General features: G+C 35.9%; 1 protein-coding gene across 1 annotated transcript in view; it reads left to right on the top strand.

Annotated features, from left to right (window-relative positions):
- Positions 1-17,950, top strand: part of brinp2 (bone morphogenetic protein/retinoic acid inducible neural-specific 2) — a 218,505-nt gene extending 200,555 nt beyond the window's left edge. Inside the window, exons 7-9 of the mRNA XM_041992672.1 lie at positions 9,470-9,692; positions 14,755-15,061; positions 15,482-17,950. Of these exons, the coding sequence (XP_041848606.1) occupies positions 9,470-9,692; positions 14,755-15,061; positions 15,482-16,303 (1,352 nt within the window). The 3' untranslated portion in view covers positions 16,304-17,950. The remainder of the gene's footprint in view (positions 1-9,469; positions 9,693-14,754; positions 15,062-15,481) is intronic.
- Positions 17,951-18,742: the final 792 nt, after the last annotated feature.

Raw genomic sequence — 18,742 nt, forward strand, 5'->3', positions numbered from 1 at the left:
GCTTGCTGGATATTAACGACTGAACACCCCCCTCCATGTTTGCCTAAATCCATTTTCCATCTCTGATCCCTTGGCAGTAGTCAGGGAGGTAGTTCATCTTCAAACAGCAATGCTAAAGGCACAGTGGCCTCCTACTGCGTTTCTTTCAGCTGGGGGCAGTTGAATCTGACCAGAAGGATTATCCAGCATCCCAGTGAGGAAGAGGAGTGGTTTTACTCATCTGCAACAAATTATTTACTGACACTTCATGTCTGAGCATATCAAGATTTTACATTGCTGAGATGATTAAATGTAGTTGAATGTAAAAGTTGAACATTTGTGGACAGGAACAGTCAGAATATTTTAAAAGAGTGCTTAACCCAGGATTCAGTGACCCGATTGTGTTTTTGTGAAACGGATGTACAAAGAAAGAAAGAAACTCCCTGTCAGACATCAACTCCTGTAAACCACTCATTTACTGAATTAGCCAGGCATGACTAAAATCTCCATCGAAATTTGACGTCTTCAGTGCTGGTTTCTAGGAGAATGCTCAAGCTAAGTGAGAAATCAGTGGCCAGATATTGTTGACATTTGGTGGCATACATAAGTAAATTAACATATGGAACTATTTAGCAACAAGTGGAGACTTTAAAGCAAGTTTTTGCTATTTTGCACCAAATATTCAGCAGCAATAATTTGCACAAGTGTGACTTAAGCCAAGAAGCTATGTATTACCTTCTCAGTTATTGGTCTTTTGTTCCTCTTACACCTTTTGACTACTTGCATTAGCTGAAGCTGCAGCCTTATTTTTTCATGTTTGTATGTTCTGTTGAGTTTTTTTATTCTCTTACTAACTTTTTCAATTGTTTAGCCAATATCATAGAACTGTGTAGCATAAGAAACACTGTAAAAACAGTACTGTTGTGTTCACAGGTACTTTTAGAATTTATCTATTAGTTTTGTTTCTGTAGCATAAAGTTAATGACTTTTTCCAGCCATATGCTTTATGTTCTTAGTAGGGCTGTTTATTGGTAGTGGGAGTGGTAGATAGGAAGGTGAACTTGGGGCTGGAAGACCCTGGTTCTGGACTGGCCCTGGTAAAAGCATGACTGTTTACCACCCAGCTGTATGGGCTCTGTACATGGCTGCTCACTGCTCCTAGTGTAAATGCCAATGGGTCAAAAGCAGAGGCTAATGTGTTTCCTTAAAATTTATAAAACAAGATATATGCTGACGTAGAAACTGAAAAATTATGTCCAGTAAGATGGCACAATCTTGCTTACGTATTTATTTTTGGTAGAAATTATTGACACAGAGCTATGTTGCATATGAGACACTGTAAAAACAGTACTGTTGTGTTCATAGGTGCTTACATTAGTTTATTTTACACAGACAACAAATTATCTCACACTTTATTGATGGAGTGTGTAAATATAATTTTATTTTTTGCTGTGTAAAAGATGTTTTTATACACAACACTACTGTTCTTATGCATCATGAACAAAGTAATATACAGATTACACAAACTGGATATTTCTTAACAGAGATGAGACAGCCATTTTTAAGAGAAAGTTAAACCCCAGTAGGCTGGTGTCAATGCTTCTCTGGCTTTCATAAAGCTCTGTTTTTATTTGTTGATAAACCTAGCCAATGTGGACTGTAATGCTTCCTCACTAACCTTGAACTAGAGGGAAAACAGCCCTTCAAGTTTAGATTGATGTTTTTTATGACTTAATGGAGGCTAAAGGTACAGCACTGAAGTTTTTTTCCACATTGCGATCACCTACAAGAGTACACTAACAAACACCCTGATGGCATTGCTTCTCCAGTGTGTTGTGTGTGTACAGATATATTGGATTCCCAAAGAGAAATGAATCCCTTTTCTCACTTAGACGATGGGTTTGAAATGTTAAGTGTGATCTGTCACGTATGTTTGGATGCTTCAGTTTCATTCAGCTGTTGCTGTACGAGTGCAAAGGTTGGTTGTCTTTACTGACATTTTGTGGCACAAAGTTAGAAAATCCTCAAGTGGGCAAGTTAAACTTCCCCTGCAGCAGTACCTGACAGGGAGGGAATTGGTCTGTCATTTAGTTCATCTGTATTCCACAGCAAGCTGGAGCTTAGTGACTTGGGTGAAGTCTTTAAATAAGAGCTATTGAATGAAACTGGCATAGCAGGGCGACTATGACTAGTAATAGATTTCTTGTTGTTTTAATTAAGGTGTAAATTAATCATTCAAGCCTAGGGTAGAGTTGCATTTTGATTTAAAAAAAAAAAGTCTAAGTTTCTTGAATTTATGTGTGGTTACTGCTCCTTGAAATTATTCTGTTTGGATGGATGTGGTTAATATTGTTTTCATCGTAGAAACAAGTATGCAAAATAAAAACTCACATAAGTGTCTAGAAAAATATGCTGCAAAAGAAAACTATACCAAGCAAAAATCAGATTTTGTAAAGCATAAAGACAATTTTAATGTCCTGAAAAACAAGTGAGGTAGAGCATTTGTCAAAAACAGCCTTAACTGTAGAGGTTGATAATGTGCGTCCACTCATAGCATGTTCAAAATGCTGTCTTTATACATCCAGAATTGACTACTTGTGACATCTTTTTCTCAAAAATAAAATTCAAGGTCAAAAGCTGGCAGCACAAGATGCAAATTTTCACTTACAACTTGCTAAAGCTCGTCAGTTGCAGTGTGAAGCTGCGTGTTGCTCTACAAGGTCAATACTTTCAAAAGCCCAATTTAAAGCAGGTATAATTAGCTTTTCAAAGGTACTTACTCAGAACTTCACTTACACATTACATGTAAATATAAAAAAGAAAGAATGTCAACACATAAAGGTAATGCTACATTATGCTGATTTCAATGAAAAATACTTTTCTTTTAAATTATTAATTATTTTTGTAAATTATATTTACTGTTACTGTTCCAAGCTACAGTATTTTAACTAAGCATCTGTTTAAATGACTCAGCAAGTGAGACATCTTTATTGGATGTTATGCTGAAGAAAGCATGAAATTTCCCTCACTGCTTTCCTCTAGCAGCACTCACTGTATGTTAATGTACCATATGACCATATTTTCTACTTTGAATATGGTGCCCTAAAGATATGATAGTCAAATTCAGTATAAAATTAGAAACCTTTAAGGCCATGTCATAATTAAACACAACAGAAATTGAGGTGCTTTTCCTAGTGCTAAAATACATTAAAAACCAATTAAAAATAGTACAATCATAAAATCCCACTCATCCCATTCCACACACATCCACTCAACAACAAAGACATTACCAAAGTAACATTTATTAAAGTGCATTGAGTGAATCATGGACTGATCTATGAGGCTAAAGTGCAAACAGTAGTGCATGCGTTTGAGTCCAAGTACAAAATTGCAAAAAGTGTTTATTGAGTATTTAGTGCAGTGATTGCCTGGGGGAAGAAATTCAGGTCAGCGCTTGATCTTCTGACAGAAAACAGGGTATGTTGAGTCAGTTTCTAAGGCTGCACAGTAGGCAAACCTACAGTGTTCTCACACCATAGAAGTTTTAATAATTAAACTGGAATTTTTGTTTCCAGTACCAACAAATAGACTTGTTTTAATAACTGCCACAGTGTGTCGTTAATAATTGGCAAGTACAGTGTCCTAAAATTTGTCTCTGAAAACCATTTGCTCCTTTCTGTGATTAACATGCCATCTGTAACAGCTGTAAGAAGTTTAGTAAGACTCAAAACTCCCCATTTTTTCAGCTACAGAAATGAATGCAATTTTAATTAATCTACTGATAATAAACTGTTTAGCATTTCTTCTAAATTTATGAGGTCAGCTTAAGTAAAGTACAGAGAGTGCTCTTGTCCTGTGAAGGATTTTCAACTAATTACTGAAGATGTGTCTGGAAAAATTGCAAGTCATGTGGGGATTATGGGCTAATCTGAAAACAAAAGGCTTAGTGTATTAAGACGAAAATGTAATTAGAGTGCATTGTAATGAATCACCAACTAAGACTAGTTATATACTCTGTGCTTCTCTACCTGATCCTTTTGACAACACTTACAGATACAAATGTTCAACAGTAGATATGATAAGCATCTGTAGTCCTATTATGTATTGGACACCATCAGATCACAGTTAGCCCAACACATCCTGTTACTCACAAAAATTTCATTAACCACAACAGAAACTTTTTTCCCTTTTTTACTTTGATTAATGATTACTTCACAGTGTTTCACTACTGTAAAAAAGAAAGAATATGAAAAAAAAACATATATTTATGTCAAAATTCTCTAAATTACTTTAAAGTTTTATTTTCTGGTAAAATAAAATAGTTTTTAAAGTACTGAGCCACTGTTCCAGTAGAGAAAAGGATTCATTGATTTGTGATCGAACATGCCCTAAAAACTCTTCCAGGTTTAGTTGTAAATACAGAGGATATAAAAAATCTTTGCAAACAGAATCCTTCTTGCTATTTGTGAGCAGTAGTGCCAGCCATATATTATGAAAGAGGTTTTTAACGTGTTAGAGACACTTTGAAGTGATGGATATAACAGCTCTGGACCCTCTGTTTTACACTTTGCCCTCCCAGTTGGAAACATGGAAGAGGACAAAAAGAGAGTCCTGTAATGTTTGCCTGAAGAAATCCCGACTCCAACATCATTCTTATGTTTCCAACTGAACTAAAAGCACAAAGGAAGAAACATGATTATTAAAGATGCTGTTGTGATATATGAATATATGAATAAGCTTCCCCTTGATCTCTGTCTTATCTCAGATCTGGTACTTTTCAAGTCTAAACTTAAAACTTATCTAACTTATTCATGATTGTTTTAAATACTCAGTAATGTGATGACACTTCGATTTTTTTTACATTATTCTGTTTAGTTTCTACGTTTTAATGTTTTCTTTTTTATTACTTATTTATTTTTCTGTATTTTTAGTGTAATTGCTTTTGTGTGGCTAGCTCTACTGATGTTCTAGTCCTACCTGAGGGTTGTTGGAAAGGGCTATACAAAGAAAATATTATTATTATTAATGAGAGATGTGACTGATTGGCAGGGATGCGACACTAAAAGAAAAAAAACAAACGGAAAGGATGTTCCATGCACCACTATGTTGACAGCAACATAATAATGTAAACCTTTCAACTCTAATTCCAGTTATGATAGAGACATTTTAAAGCCTGATTATGTGACTTTTGGCAAAAGTATTATTTAATTCCCAGGAACTTCTATAATTGTTGCAAATTACTGTGCATTTCATTACCACTCATCTCTGGAGGCCATATCAGTGTTTGTAATCAAGATGTTTATTTTCTACTTTGAGCAAGTGTCCTTGTTATCATGCTCAAGTATTGTACTTCTCTCCCTCAAAACTCTGCTTACACATTCAAGACGTCTCTGCTTGGCGTGCAAATCAGTTATGCTTCAGTTTAAAACTGCTTCTTGAACTTAAATAGTGCAAATGTCCTGCACTCAAACCTCTTTTTCTCGCTTTCAAGAAACTTACTCACGTTTTTCTGCATGTGATTGTGTTGTTGTGAAAGGGTCTTATTAAAATTCATTTAGCCAAAAGAATGCTAGATTTGAGCTTACTGATCAAATTGCAATTGCATCCTTTAAATGCATTTCAGCTCACATTAATAAACCTTACTTCAACAAACATGGTACTTCACACATACAAACTGAAGATACTGCATTGTAAACTACTGCTTTCTGTCAGTATTAATCAATGTGATTGATTGAATACCACTCAAACTTGTAAACATTTTAGGCAGGACTTCAAAATGAAAAAATAAATCAAAACACTGAAAAAAACAAAAAAGTTAACTTTCACAATTTCTCATTTGCATTCCTATACATTCATTCCTCATTCATTCATGTTTACTTTGCTTTGCATCTTTGACTTGTTTTTACCGTAAAACATTTTGTTACTCAAAGCAAGTGAAAAGGCAGTGCTATGATACGACTGAGAATTAGACAATTAGACACACAAAATAGTGGCTCTGTGGGGTAATCATTTATCACTTCAATGTGGCTATTACTAGAATGATCAAATAACTGTTTTTTTTTTCTATTAAAGTAGCACTTAAAACAGATCAGGTGATGAAAGCCACCAGTAACAAAAGCAATAAGTTAAAATGTCATTGTGGAAGCTTATAATGCATCATTAATCCTGTATGAAAAAGAGATTATTAGATGATAAAATAGATCAGGGAATAACATGAGAAGCAAAAGCACGGACAGCAACATCTCAAGAGGGAAGTCTCATCTTGTAAGTCCAGAAGAGAACAATCATATGCACAAAGAGAGGGATAGAAAGACACAGACCATTGTGTCATTTAGGATCACTGAGCACTGTAATAGGCTTGAGTTTTGTCAGTTGGGCTCAGCTCAGGTCGACTTGGCTGCAGATTCTGTTGCTGTCTCCCTGCCAACAACAGCACATGGGAATATGATACTCCAGCAGACCCAGAACAATCCTAGAAGGTCTCACTTAGCTGGCTTTGACAAAAAAAGAAGTGATGAGCTCATGTTTCCCAGAGGCTTCATACTGACATAATATTTGCCCACTGGTTTATAATGGAAATTACATGGTCTTAACACTAGAACGCTCTTGGCAAACTCAACAGTGTACAAGCTGTTTCATTTGTGCCAGTGATATTCTCACTGAAATTTAGCCCAACTGTGCCCAGTTTTTTAAGTTGGAAGTTCAGCATTTCTCTCATTGGTAGAGGTATCAGTTTTCCATGTAGCAAACAGGATTTTTGCTGTGTGGTATTTACAAAGATAAATGCAAATTCAAACACTTCCAGATGATTCAGCGCAACCAGCATTATTGTTCTCCTGTGCGAATTTTACCAAAATCTGTAGTTTATTGCAACACTACCAGACAAATATAACAGCTTTTTTCTCTAGTCTATTCAGGTTTACATACATATTTATAACTCCCCCATTACCTAATCCTACAATGCCAAATGACTCACAGAGTTAGAATCCAACCTTTTGGAAACACTAACATCAACTATGGGCACAGCCAAAACAAAGTATAAGGAAGAAAAAGCCGAAGTTAACATACATGAACAAAAAGATTATGCTAATTTAGTGTTTTAGGATAACTGAAATTGACATGAAATAAAATATTTAATTGTCTCAGAAAATAAATCAATATACCAATAAATGCTGCCAGAATGAAATGGAAAATACTATCAGGCAGTATTCAAAGTATAAAATGTTAAATAACTTGATATTTTTGTTCCAATATTCAAATGATTTTAAAACTTACAATTTTTAATAAACAACTTCACACACTCTTCCTTGATTTAACAGACTCAGGGTTGCCAGGTCACAGTCTAATAACAGCCTTTGCTGTGACTGCTAGCTTAAATTGGCTATAGTGCTAATGCTCATACATGAGTAGGCTACCATTGTTTGTTTAGTTTTCTTTACAGAAAGTCACATTTTGTTGTTCCACAATAGTGAAAGTCTTGGACTGCAGATTACTAGTAGCATAAACCCACTGGCTAGCTTAAGATCATGCTGTCATCTGTTTGTTTTTTTTTCGTTTCTAATCATAAAACCACAAACTAGTTCTGGCAATGGGAACTTTTGCCATAAGAAAAATTAATGTGGAACAAACTGTATGGGGAGATTTGTTTTAATTATACCTCCTCTCTATGTTTCATTAGCATGCTTGTGACACCAAACTCCCACCATTAAATCCCCCATGGTTTTCTGTTTAGCCTTCATTAATGTTTGCTAGGTGAAACAAACTGCAGGGGAAGTAACCTGGACCCATTTTCAGTAATCACTTCGGTAAGATTAACAGCTTGAGAAGGCATCAAAATGTAAAAGAAAATCAACGTGTCTTATCCTGTGATAAATACTTGTGGTCACTGTTAGATTCTGGACCCATTTTAATGCCTTGCCAGTCCCACTGTTAACCTTCCAGCCAGATTAGATAAATATGCTGAATGATAATCAGCCTGTTTTTGCCATCTAGCAACTTACTTATCACTAACTTATTATTTAGGCATCTTATTTACAAGCAACTCATTTTATATTGGATTACTTTTTTGCGTCAGTGTTTACTAGATGTTTGGACTTTAATATATTGGGATTGCAGCTATGCCATTCTATCATATGTTGATATTGTTCACAGTATGCAGCCAACACATGTCTGGTTTTTTGAGTGTGTAGCCATGTACCCTTATTATCTCCCCAGTAAGTACAAATAATTAGTAGAAATTGTGGGGTTAGAATGTTAAATTAGCTCTTGAATCCACCAAGCATCGATGCAGGCTTTTTCACATGGTTTTTGCACCTAATTTGCCAAAAAAAAAAAGAAGAGGGGTGAGGCATATGTAAAAAAGCTTGATTTTTTTTTTCTTAGTGTGTAGCCACTCCAACACCTGCAGTGCAACAGTTTGCCTTCACAAAACAAATCCAATTCTTCTTCTTCTTCTCCTTATCTATCACCATTTGAATTAGACGGCCTGCATTTGTAACTTCTGACATCCAAGGGGAAATGCCTTCATGTAATGAAGGCAGAACAGTTAGCTACACTCAAAAACATTTAAGCCCAATTAGGAGATTTTATGCTTTTTAATTGCATAATAAATTTCCATCCATTTGTTTTTAAGCGTTTTAACTATAACTGTTAGGAAGACAGCTAGGTGGCAGGCTTGGCTAGTTTCAACCTTCTACATTGTATTGGGCCTATTTATAATATTACAGGCAGGGATGGCCTTTTTTTGCTTTCAGTACATATTTTGCTGCTTCAGTACAACTGAAGTTTTCAGACTTTTATCATGTTTTAAACAGCTGTTATCTAACACAAGAAACATGTGTCCATGCAAATATCAGGATTTGATTCACTTGAACTTTAATTAAACAATGAATTCTTTTAGTTGTAGGATGGTGACGTAATAAATCTGGAGACATGACAGTCCTTGAACAGCTGAATTCATGAATGCATTTACATTACACTTTGCTCTAGGATTTTTGTTGTGAGACTGGTGGAGGCTTTTGTCATTTAACCACACTCCAAACTATTCAGCTTGTGATTATGGATGGTCTTTTGATTTGTTTGGGCTGTTAAAGACAGAGTAACAAATAAAAATCCATTTGTATGCGACACCAGATGATTATGCATCAGTTTTCTTAAATGATTACATTGCCAAAGATGCCAGAGGGGCATGATTGGTTTCTAATAGCGTGGTAGATGAGTATAACTGCAGATTAAAGCACAGGTGTTTATTTGGTAATGGCAATTCATTAAATCATAACAGCTTTTTTAAAATTCTTATGACACTATAACTCCACCAGCTTCTTTTCATTACCTATTCATACCACAGGAAATAAAGCAGAAGTGGTTTGAAGAGTTCAAAGAGAGAAATGATCTGAGATCTTCTAATTTTTTTCTATACTTTCTTTCTTCACCCTCAACCCCCCTCTCACAATCCCCTCTTTCCACCCTGTCTTTGTTGAATTCCCTGCAGATGAATTCAAAGCCTTCCTAAAGCGCTTGCCCGCTGACCGGTTTTTGAATGTGTCAACAATTGCCAAGTTCTGGTCTGCTGATCTGTCCCTCCAAAAGCGCTACACCCAGCTTGAGTCCAGCACTGCACTGGTTTTGGGGAAATCCCAGAAGATCATCAGGAAACTGTTCACACTGAGCAAACGCTGCCCCAAACAGCCTCACATCAGTCTGCCCAGAGAAAGGTAACCCACTGAGATACTCTCAGAAAACAAACTAAAAATTGAAAGTATAATTTATCACCATGGGGAAGAAAAGTGTTTGGTTTGTGTTTATTCATTTCATGTTTGTGTATCTGCTTTACTCAGGGGTAGCAAGTTAGGAAATGCATTAAACTGTTAAAGCTAATCTTATTTTGGTGCCTCGTTAACTATATGGCCAATACTAAATAAATACATATGACACGTGTTTTAAAACTTGTAACAATACGTGCTTTCTCTTATTGTGGAGTAGGCTTAAGTTTATAGAGGTATTCAGTGTCTTATCAGTTCATCAGTTGTGCTGCTAAAATTGTCTCTCAGCAGAGAGAACACTGCTTTTAATCGGTTTCATTCAAGAATATGCTGGAAGTAATACCAACTAACAGTTATAGTAGGTATTTGACAACACAGTGTCTTAACAACACAGGTGTGTGAGCCACAGCAGATGCTGATAAAGAGCTAATAAATAAACTGTCTGCAAAATGTTATATCCACTCGAAAGGTTGCCTGTGATCATTTTTGTAGGCCAATTGTTCTTTTAAATAAAGTAAATGTTTTGTTGCTTTAAACAAGAAGCCCTGCATAGTTAAAAAAAAGTCATCACATGTCAAGGATCAAAGAAGCACCTTTAAAGATCACCAGAAAGGACTTAAAAGTGCTTCCAAAACCACAGGTTTCTAAGTGTCTTTGTTGTACTTTGGACTTCCTCAAGAAATATAAAATACAAAAGAAGCTTAGTTAAAGTTGATGGAGGGATCATTGTTGCTAAAGACAGTGGTATCTATGAATGCACCCTACCCAATTCCAGCTTTTCCAGAAAGCATACTCCCATTGATTGTTTTAAAAGTGAGTACTTGCTGGTTGTAAAATACTCAAAAAACTCATTATTGGATAGATTCATACAAATAAACAGGAAACTATTCTTTTCACATTTGGTCTGTGCACACCATAGCAGGTGGTGCCATTGTCAATTAAATAAATAAAGATTTGGTTAATTTCTAACACACCATAGAGCGTCATTAAACCTCTTCTCCTGTTTTATTAGTCAGCTTCTGAAATGGACAACAAAAGCAGCAAGGGCCACAGTGGTATCATAAAGTGGACATACAAAGCCTTCCCAATAAATGAAAGAACTGAAAATGTACTGTAAAAATGTCAGGTAATAAGATGTGAATACAGTTTCCATGAGAAAAACCAAAAAGTTAGACTTGCTATCTGAAAACAATGGAAATATGAAAATTAAAATTCTGTACTAAAACCAAACGTATTGCAAGAGGTTTTTCTTGGGTGGGATTGTCATTTAGTATCTTTTCAGTTTTTAGCATTTCAGAAAGGCATCAGACACTTTGTTTTAAAGGTGTGAGTACTCACCATTAAAAACTTGTTGCATCTCCCAAATGTCTTTTATCTTCTGTGATGATGGTGTATTCTGGGGTTCATGTAATTCTTGCTTAAGAACACTATTTTGGGAGGCTTTTGATGTCTTAATCTTTCTCCTTTCAAAGCAGTCTGTTTTCTAAAAAAGATAAAACAGTTAAGGACCTTGACTTTTTAAATTTATAGACTGTTTAAAGTTGTCAAAATCTCAAATATATTTTTAACCTGTATCATCTGGTGCATAAAGTTTTCATTATATTTAAAACCTGTGTCCAATAATCTCTGGCACTATGTTTTTAAATTTCCAGTGACAAAAAGAAAATGCATTTTTATCTGGTACAGTTTTACAAAACAATGTAATTTGCACAGATGAATGCTCAGTTAAATCATAAAAAATAAAGATTTTCTATATTCAATACATTAATTAATTTACCTTGCTTAGCATGAACCTTCTTTCATTATGGAGGAACTTCACAGGTTTCACAGAATTGTACAGTGAATATTTCTTAATAACAGATAAATTGCACCTTTTCCCAAAAGGCTTTGTCAGCATCACTATATTATTGATGAAAATTAGACTGGAAAAGATAAACTTAAAACAAACAGTGGCATCCTCATTAAGCTGACAATGTTCCTTCTAGATTTATGCACACTCTTTATCCAGGGGTAGACAAGTTTAGTCCTAAAGAGCCGCAATCCTGCACGTTTTAGATGTTTCTTCATTTTAACACACTAATTAAATGAATGAGCGACTGAGCGGAACTTGATAGGCTGTTGGATCCATTTTATTTGAACATTTAAAACCTGCAGGTTTGGTCCTAGGTGCCTCTTTGGGACCAAACCTGCCTACCCCGGCCTTATACAAATCTGTTCAACTCTGTGACAACCTCTGTTGCTAGATTAGGGTAGGTACACACATAAAGATTATCGGGCTGTTTATGTCCCAGTTTTGCCCCTTCCCGAACAAGGATGGCAAATGCCTGATTATTAAGATTTTCCTATAAAATTAACATTTGGTCTGAGGTGTCTTACGAGCGAATTCATCCCAACAATCTACTCCTAAACGGGTCATGGCCGACAATCTGAACTATTGAACATGTTCAGTATTTATGACCAAATACCTTCACACATGTGGAAAGGCAACGACTCTTTGGAGATTCTTGATTCTCTAGCTCAGTGGTTCCCAGCCAGTTTTTCTCGAGATCCCCTTTCACGCCTATACTAAAAAGCCATGGGCGCCCTGCCCGACCCTGTGCTGAAACAATGCTTGGTTTTATGATTTCAAAAGTGAGATTCTTACCAAAAATCCTGTATTCTGGTTGAGTCCTGTCCTTCAATAAAGCCAAAGTTAAATTAAGTTAATTTAATTACCACATAGCTTTACTTTTTTTTTTTTTTTCTTAAAATAGGGATAATGTGTGGACATAATCATAATGGCTCTTAATGTTCATAGCCTCAGGGACCCCCATGTTCTTTGGTGGACCCCGTTGGGGGGTCCTGGACCCCAGGTTGGGAACCATTGCTCTAGCTCTCTTTCTTTCTCGGTATGTCATTTTTGGTGGATCTTTTCTACAAATAATTTCAACCCAATTGCAAGAGAAAATCTTTAATCTTTTTTTAATTGACCAACTGAACAAATGAGATGCCTGAACAGTTTTTTAAGGTAAGTTTTCTTTGCTTAAGCAGCAGCCATTTTTGTTACACCTGATTGTGTTAAAAATCCTGTATTTTCTATTCTTGAATTTGGTTTAATTATATTTTAATTATGTCCAAAGACACAATTACATTACTGCAATAACAAGAACGAATTACAAAAATCTTATCAAAAGTACGGCTACTGGAAAGTAACTCTGTTGATCAGCCACTATATTATCTCGAAATTCAGAAGTGTAATTAATGATCATTTTTTTTTTTTTTTTTTTTTTAATCACATGCCAATAGTTGCATTTATTTAATAGTATTGTGTTTTTTTAGACCTGAGCTGTGGTGATGCTGCTGTCTCAAAGGTGATACAGTAGTAGTACTGAGTCTGCACTGAGTAGCTCTATACAGGAGGGTCAGCTCCTGTACAGAAGCCTCATTATGCTCTGTTTACTGCATCTTCTGTAAGTAAGTCTTCAGCATGGATTCCTTTTCTAAAATAACACTGTGCAATTTAGAAATGTTAAAATAACAATTAATGTGTAAAACCTTTCTTTTCCATAAAGTGCTTTTTATTTATTTATTTATTTATCTATTTATTTATATATATATCAACTGTCATCTACTAAAGGGACACTATGTAGCTGCCACTCAAACTGCTATGAAACAGTAGCATTGCTCAAGACTGGCTACTGTTTGTAGTTTGTTTGTAACTTTTTCAGATGGGCAACTACAAGAAAGTGTTAATAAAACAGGATTATCTTCATTCATTAAACTGTGAGTGCTCTGATGGCTATCTACTGCAGGTAAGACAGTACCTCTAAGTATTTCATGCCACTCCTCAAAAAAAAAAAAAAAAAAAGGAAAGATTATCTTTTTAGTTGTTGTTGTTGTTTTTTTTTTTTTTTTCAATAAGATCATGATTTTATTTTGATGAGAGAAAACCATTTATCTTTGTTTAGAAAGGTTTATGACATGTCTTCAAACATAAAGGATGTTCTTTTACGATTCCCTCACAGGTCTATGAAGATTCAGCTTACTGAAAGGCAGTAATGAAAGAAATGAAGAAGGAAAACCAGCTCAACCATGAACATCGCACAAGAAACTAAAAAAGGAGCCATGCACAATTCTTCCACAAGTCCTGAACCCAAAGTAGAAGAAGCATGAAGTCTTAATGTTGGAATTGAAATAACATAATCTAACTAAAACAGTTACTGAGGACATGCTTGAGGTTATCAGTGCAATTACTGAAAAACTGCTGGTATTTTCTGCAAAAACTCTTTGATGTTACGTTCAGTTTCATCCAGTTTGTAAACATTGTTTCATTGCTGTACAGTTTGATATGAAATTAACAAAATGTAACAATTGTAAAAAATATATATATTTATACTGCAATACTGAAACACTGTACTTAACAAAATCCCACTAAAATGCTCCTGGAAGACACATTTAGAAACATGCCACAGAGAAAAGCTTGTGTGCACACCAAAGCATTTGTGTCTCTAAAGAATTTTGTTTGTTTTTTCAGATGGGCAACTACAAGAAAGTGATAATAAAACAATTATTGTCATATTTGTGTAAGACGCCTATTACTAACCTTTTTTTGTGTGAGTACACCATGTACTTGTGTACTCACATTCCTTGTGTTCTCTTGAGAAGAAGGAAACGTGAATCTATTCTTTGAACCAATGTGTGTGTTTACTGCAGACTTACTTGAAAGGAACAATAAACACATAAATGATGTTTTAAAAAGTTAAATCAGGAACTCAGTTCATTCCGTGCAATGAAAAGAGACTCGCAAGAAAAAGGAAACTGGCATATTGTATATATAGCAAAAATAAATAAATAAAAGCTCTGATGTGTCTTTATCAGCACAGTAGACTTTAATGTGGTTATAGAGGCAAAGCTTGTGACCAAACATATCAGTGATACCGAGTGTGAACAGGTGTAAGAAACAAAGAATTGAATAATTGTAAGGAAATGTTATACATGTATCTTCATTATTGTGTTTTCTCCTTCTCCTCTGCAGGCCTGTTGGGTTTTGGTTGAGCAGGGCTCAGTCTCTGCTCTACTGCAATGAACATGGAGTCCTGGGCTCCTTCTCTGAGGAGGTGAAGAGCTGTAGCTGCCCCGTGGATCAGCCCACCTGCCAGGGAGTCATCCCCTGTGTTGTGGGGACCTCTCCCACGTCCTGCTCCCTGTGTGCCACTGACAATGCCACTCGCTGTGGAGCCTGTCACCATGGCAACCTTCTCCATCTTGGTTTCTGTCGCCCCAGCATTGCTGCATCCCTGGACCATTATTTGACCTTGGACCTGGACATGCCCGATGCTGAGGTTCTCAAAGCTCCTCATATATTTACTCCACTGGTTCTCAGTTCTCTGTGGACAGATTGTGCTTCTAATTATATCAAATAACGAATCAAATATTATTGCTAGTCTCTTTGTGTTTACATTAGGTATGTACATTAACATTCTGAGAATTGATTTTACTGTTTAAATGGTGAGAGGAAATGCTTATTTCCAAAACAAGTATTTTAAAAGATATATGTATTTTTTCATTACTTTTCAAACATTTCATTAATAGTTCATACTTAATGTTATCAATGTTGATTTGATAAATGAGATTTTTTTTTTTTGCATAATTGTTTAAAAAATCTGACTGGAATTTTATAATTGAAACATCTGAGAACCAGTATGTTTGTTTGATGGGCTAGTCAATATTTGTACTAATTGTAATTTTACTGTCTTTCCCAGGTAAAATACTTGCTTCAGCGACTGGACAGCCGAATAGAGGTCCATGCCATCTACATCAGCAACGATGTCCGCTTGGGAAGTTGGTTCAATCCTGCCTGGAGAAAGAGGATGCTACTGACGCTCAAGAGTAACAAAAATAAATCCAACCTTATCCATATGCTGATGGGAATTTCATTCCAGATATGCTTGACTAAAAATTCAACTCTGGAGCCCGTCCCTGCAGTTTATGTAAATCCCTTTGGGGGTAGTCACTCAGAGAGCTGGTTCATGCCAGTGACCCAGCCAGACTTTCCTGACTGGGAGAGAACTAAACTGGATGCTGTTGCCACTGCACAGTGTTACAACTGGACTCTGTCTCTGGGCAGCAAGTGGAAATCGTTCTTTGAAACCGTGCACATCTACCTACGAAGCCGCATAATCACAGATGATCCAACCGTGAATGAAACTCTCTTCTATGAACCACTGGACTTGGATGACCAGACTTCAAACATGGGCTATATGAAGATCAACACACTTAAAGTCTTTGGATACAGCATGCACTTTGACCCTGAAAGCATCAAGGATCTCATTCTCCAACTGGACTACCCCTACACACAGGGTACACAAGACGCTGCCTTTCTGATGTTGTTGGAGATGAGAGACCGGATTAATCGGCTGTCTCCACCAGCACCACAGCCACTTGACCTGTTTTCCTGTCTGCTCCGCCATCGTCTCAAGATGTCAGCTGGAGAGGCGGCACGAATCAAGGAGTCTCTGCAGATGTTTAACTCCAAGCTTCCTAATGCTTTTCCTGAACCTGAACTGGCCCAGCTGTGCAGCTAGCTAGCTGAGCACAATAGCCAAGCTCAGGAGTCACACTACACATAAATTGGAGTTGCTGCTTCAGGGACAACCTTATTGAGTTGGCCTCTGGGATACAAATAATTTGGATTAACTAATCAACCAACTCTGAAGGCTGAAAGCTAGGCCTTTCTTGGTGTCATTCTTGGCTGGTTTTCGAGTGTCACGGTTTTACTTCTGGAAAAGACATTATGTTACAGACTGTTGGAGGAAAAGATCACTTTTGGACTCTTTGAGACGCTATGTTGTACCAGTGTGGAGGCATAGTTTTGCTATTACTGCCATGATTTTGGCAAGCTATGACTGGGCGAGGCTATAAGACTCTCCGACACTAAAATGTTTTTGTGATTTGAAACTACAGAGACAATGTCATAAAGCCTAGCTATCTTTGCAAGATCTATGCCTTGTAAAGATAAAGGAGATTTTAATATGTTAAGAGGAACTCTTAAGTGGTCTTCAAAAATTAGTCAAAGGAAGAGGATTTCCCCTTTTCTAACCCTATTTTCTTTGGATATAGAAGAGTTGGGTGGGGGTTGAGGGGTGAAGGGGTGGAACGATTATGTATGTGGTAAATGAGTTATGTTATGCTTAACAGCTTAAAATTTGATAACCCTGAACCATGTTATTGTCTTTCAGCATTTCTTTTTAATCTTTAATCCATTTCTCTGGAATTTGAAAACTTGTAAGTATCTATAATTAACATCCGAATGAGACGCCTGTTAGTGATGTTCTGTTCATGGTGGTGTGTCTGTGCCAAAAGAAGGTAAACACATTGGCAAACTGAGTTGCAAAATATTGCTCACAGTATGTTAACTTTCTTTTACTTTTGACCTGAAATGATAAAGAACCATTGGACATGGTAACAAAAAAGGTCTGCGGACATAGTGCTGTAAATAACGCTCCATCTAACCCCAGGTTGTGGACAAGTGCACATTGCTTTCTAGATAACTGAGTGCAAAGGCCAAAAAAAAAAAAAAATGTTTATAGCAAAATAAACTCATGCCTTATATGGAAAGTCAATGTTAAGAAGCACATTTAGTTTCTGTGTTTTGTTTCCCAGCGAAGATCGTATTGCTTTTTATATTCAATATTTCTACCAAGACAGAACAGCAGACACATTCTCCAGAGTATGTAGTAATGTACCTTTTCCATACCAATGCCAGTCACAGTTCCTGCACTAACTTGTTTTCATTTGGTGTTGTGAAATTTTTTGAGTCACCATTTACAGTGCCCACAAGTACTTGCACAATGTAATTGTTCTGCAAAATTTCCAGTTATACAAAATCTCAATAACTGATAGAAATTGTCAGATTTTATTTTGTTTTATAAAGCTTTGCAATAGTTTGGTTTAGTCTCAGGTACATGACAAGTTTTGTTTGCTTTTTAAAATTTTATTTATATATTTTCTTTATGTGGGTCAAAGTTTAGCTGCCTTTTTAAAAGGTCACAAGGCTTATGTAAGGCAGTGATGGTCCTTTGGAGAGCTGCAGACGTACCATGATGATACTTGATTGATGATTTTACATTTGCTTCACTAACTTCTCACTGGAAGTCAGTAAACCTTGTATGTCATTTTCAGCTGTTCTTCTGTGCTCAGCTTGCTTAAGTAAAAACAAAGTGGTTTATCTATTTGGGAGTCCTTTCTTTATTTTTGTGAAGTCTATATTTTTTTCAGGGTTGGATTGGCTCTGAGTATTTCAGGGATTAGCCTTCTCACATTCACTCTAAAAAACCATTCAGAGTCAGCCACAGTTCAGTTACTGGTATACTTTGAAGGTTGATATTTACTTTTTGAAAAACTTTTTTTTTTTCTTACAATGGGCAGATTAAAAAAAAATCAGTACTCAATGACACAGTTTTTGATTTATCTAAAAAGAAAAAAAAAATTTTCAATTTAATATCCCTAAGGGGCTTAATAAAGTGTGATATGAAAGTAAGTTAAACATAATATGAACAGTAGAACTCTGAACATGATGGAACAAAATATAACTGTGACGTTTGATAAAACATCACATTTTAGCCTATATACTTACACTTTTAACAAGAACAAGAAAGCTGTGCAAAAATGTAAGTAAAAGCATAAAACATATAAACATTTGCATCACAAAAGGATTATATTAACAGTTAAAAAAGGGATTCATTTTATTACTTCCAATGTTCCAAATAAAAAAAAAAAAAGAAGTGAACATTTAACACAGAAAATCCTCTTGGACCAGTGTCCTGCAGGTTTTAGATGTTTCCCTGCAGCAACACACTTGCCTGGGCATTTTGAAGCTTGTGTCAAACACAAGCATTTGGACAGGTGTGTCAGACAGAAGAGAACTAAATGAACCACATATGACTAAATTTTTCTCACATAACATTTAGGATAATAATTTTTTTCTTAATGTTTTGTCCTGGTTAGACGGTTAATTAGCTGGA

Source organism: Melanotaenia boesemani, chromosome 8, assembly GCF_017639745.1.
Source record: "Melanotaenia boesemani isolate fMelBoe1 chromosome 8, fMelBoe1.pri, whole genome shotgun sequence".
Lineage (NCBI taxonomy): Eukaryota > Metazoa > Chordata > Actinopteri > Atheriniformes > Melanotaeniidae > Melanotaenia > Melanotaenia boesemani.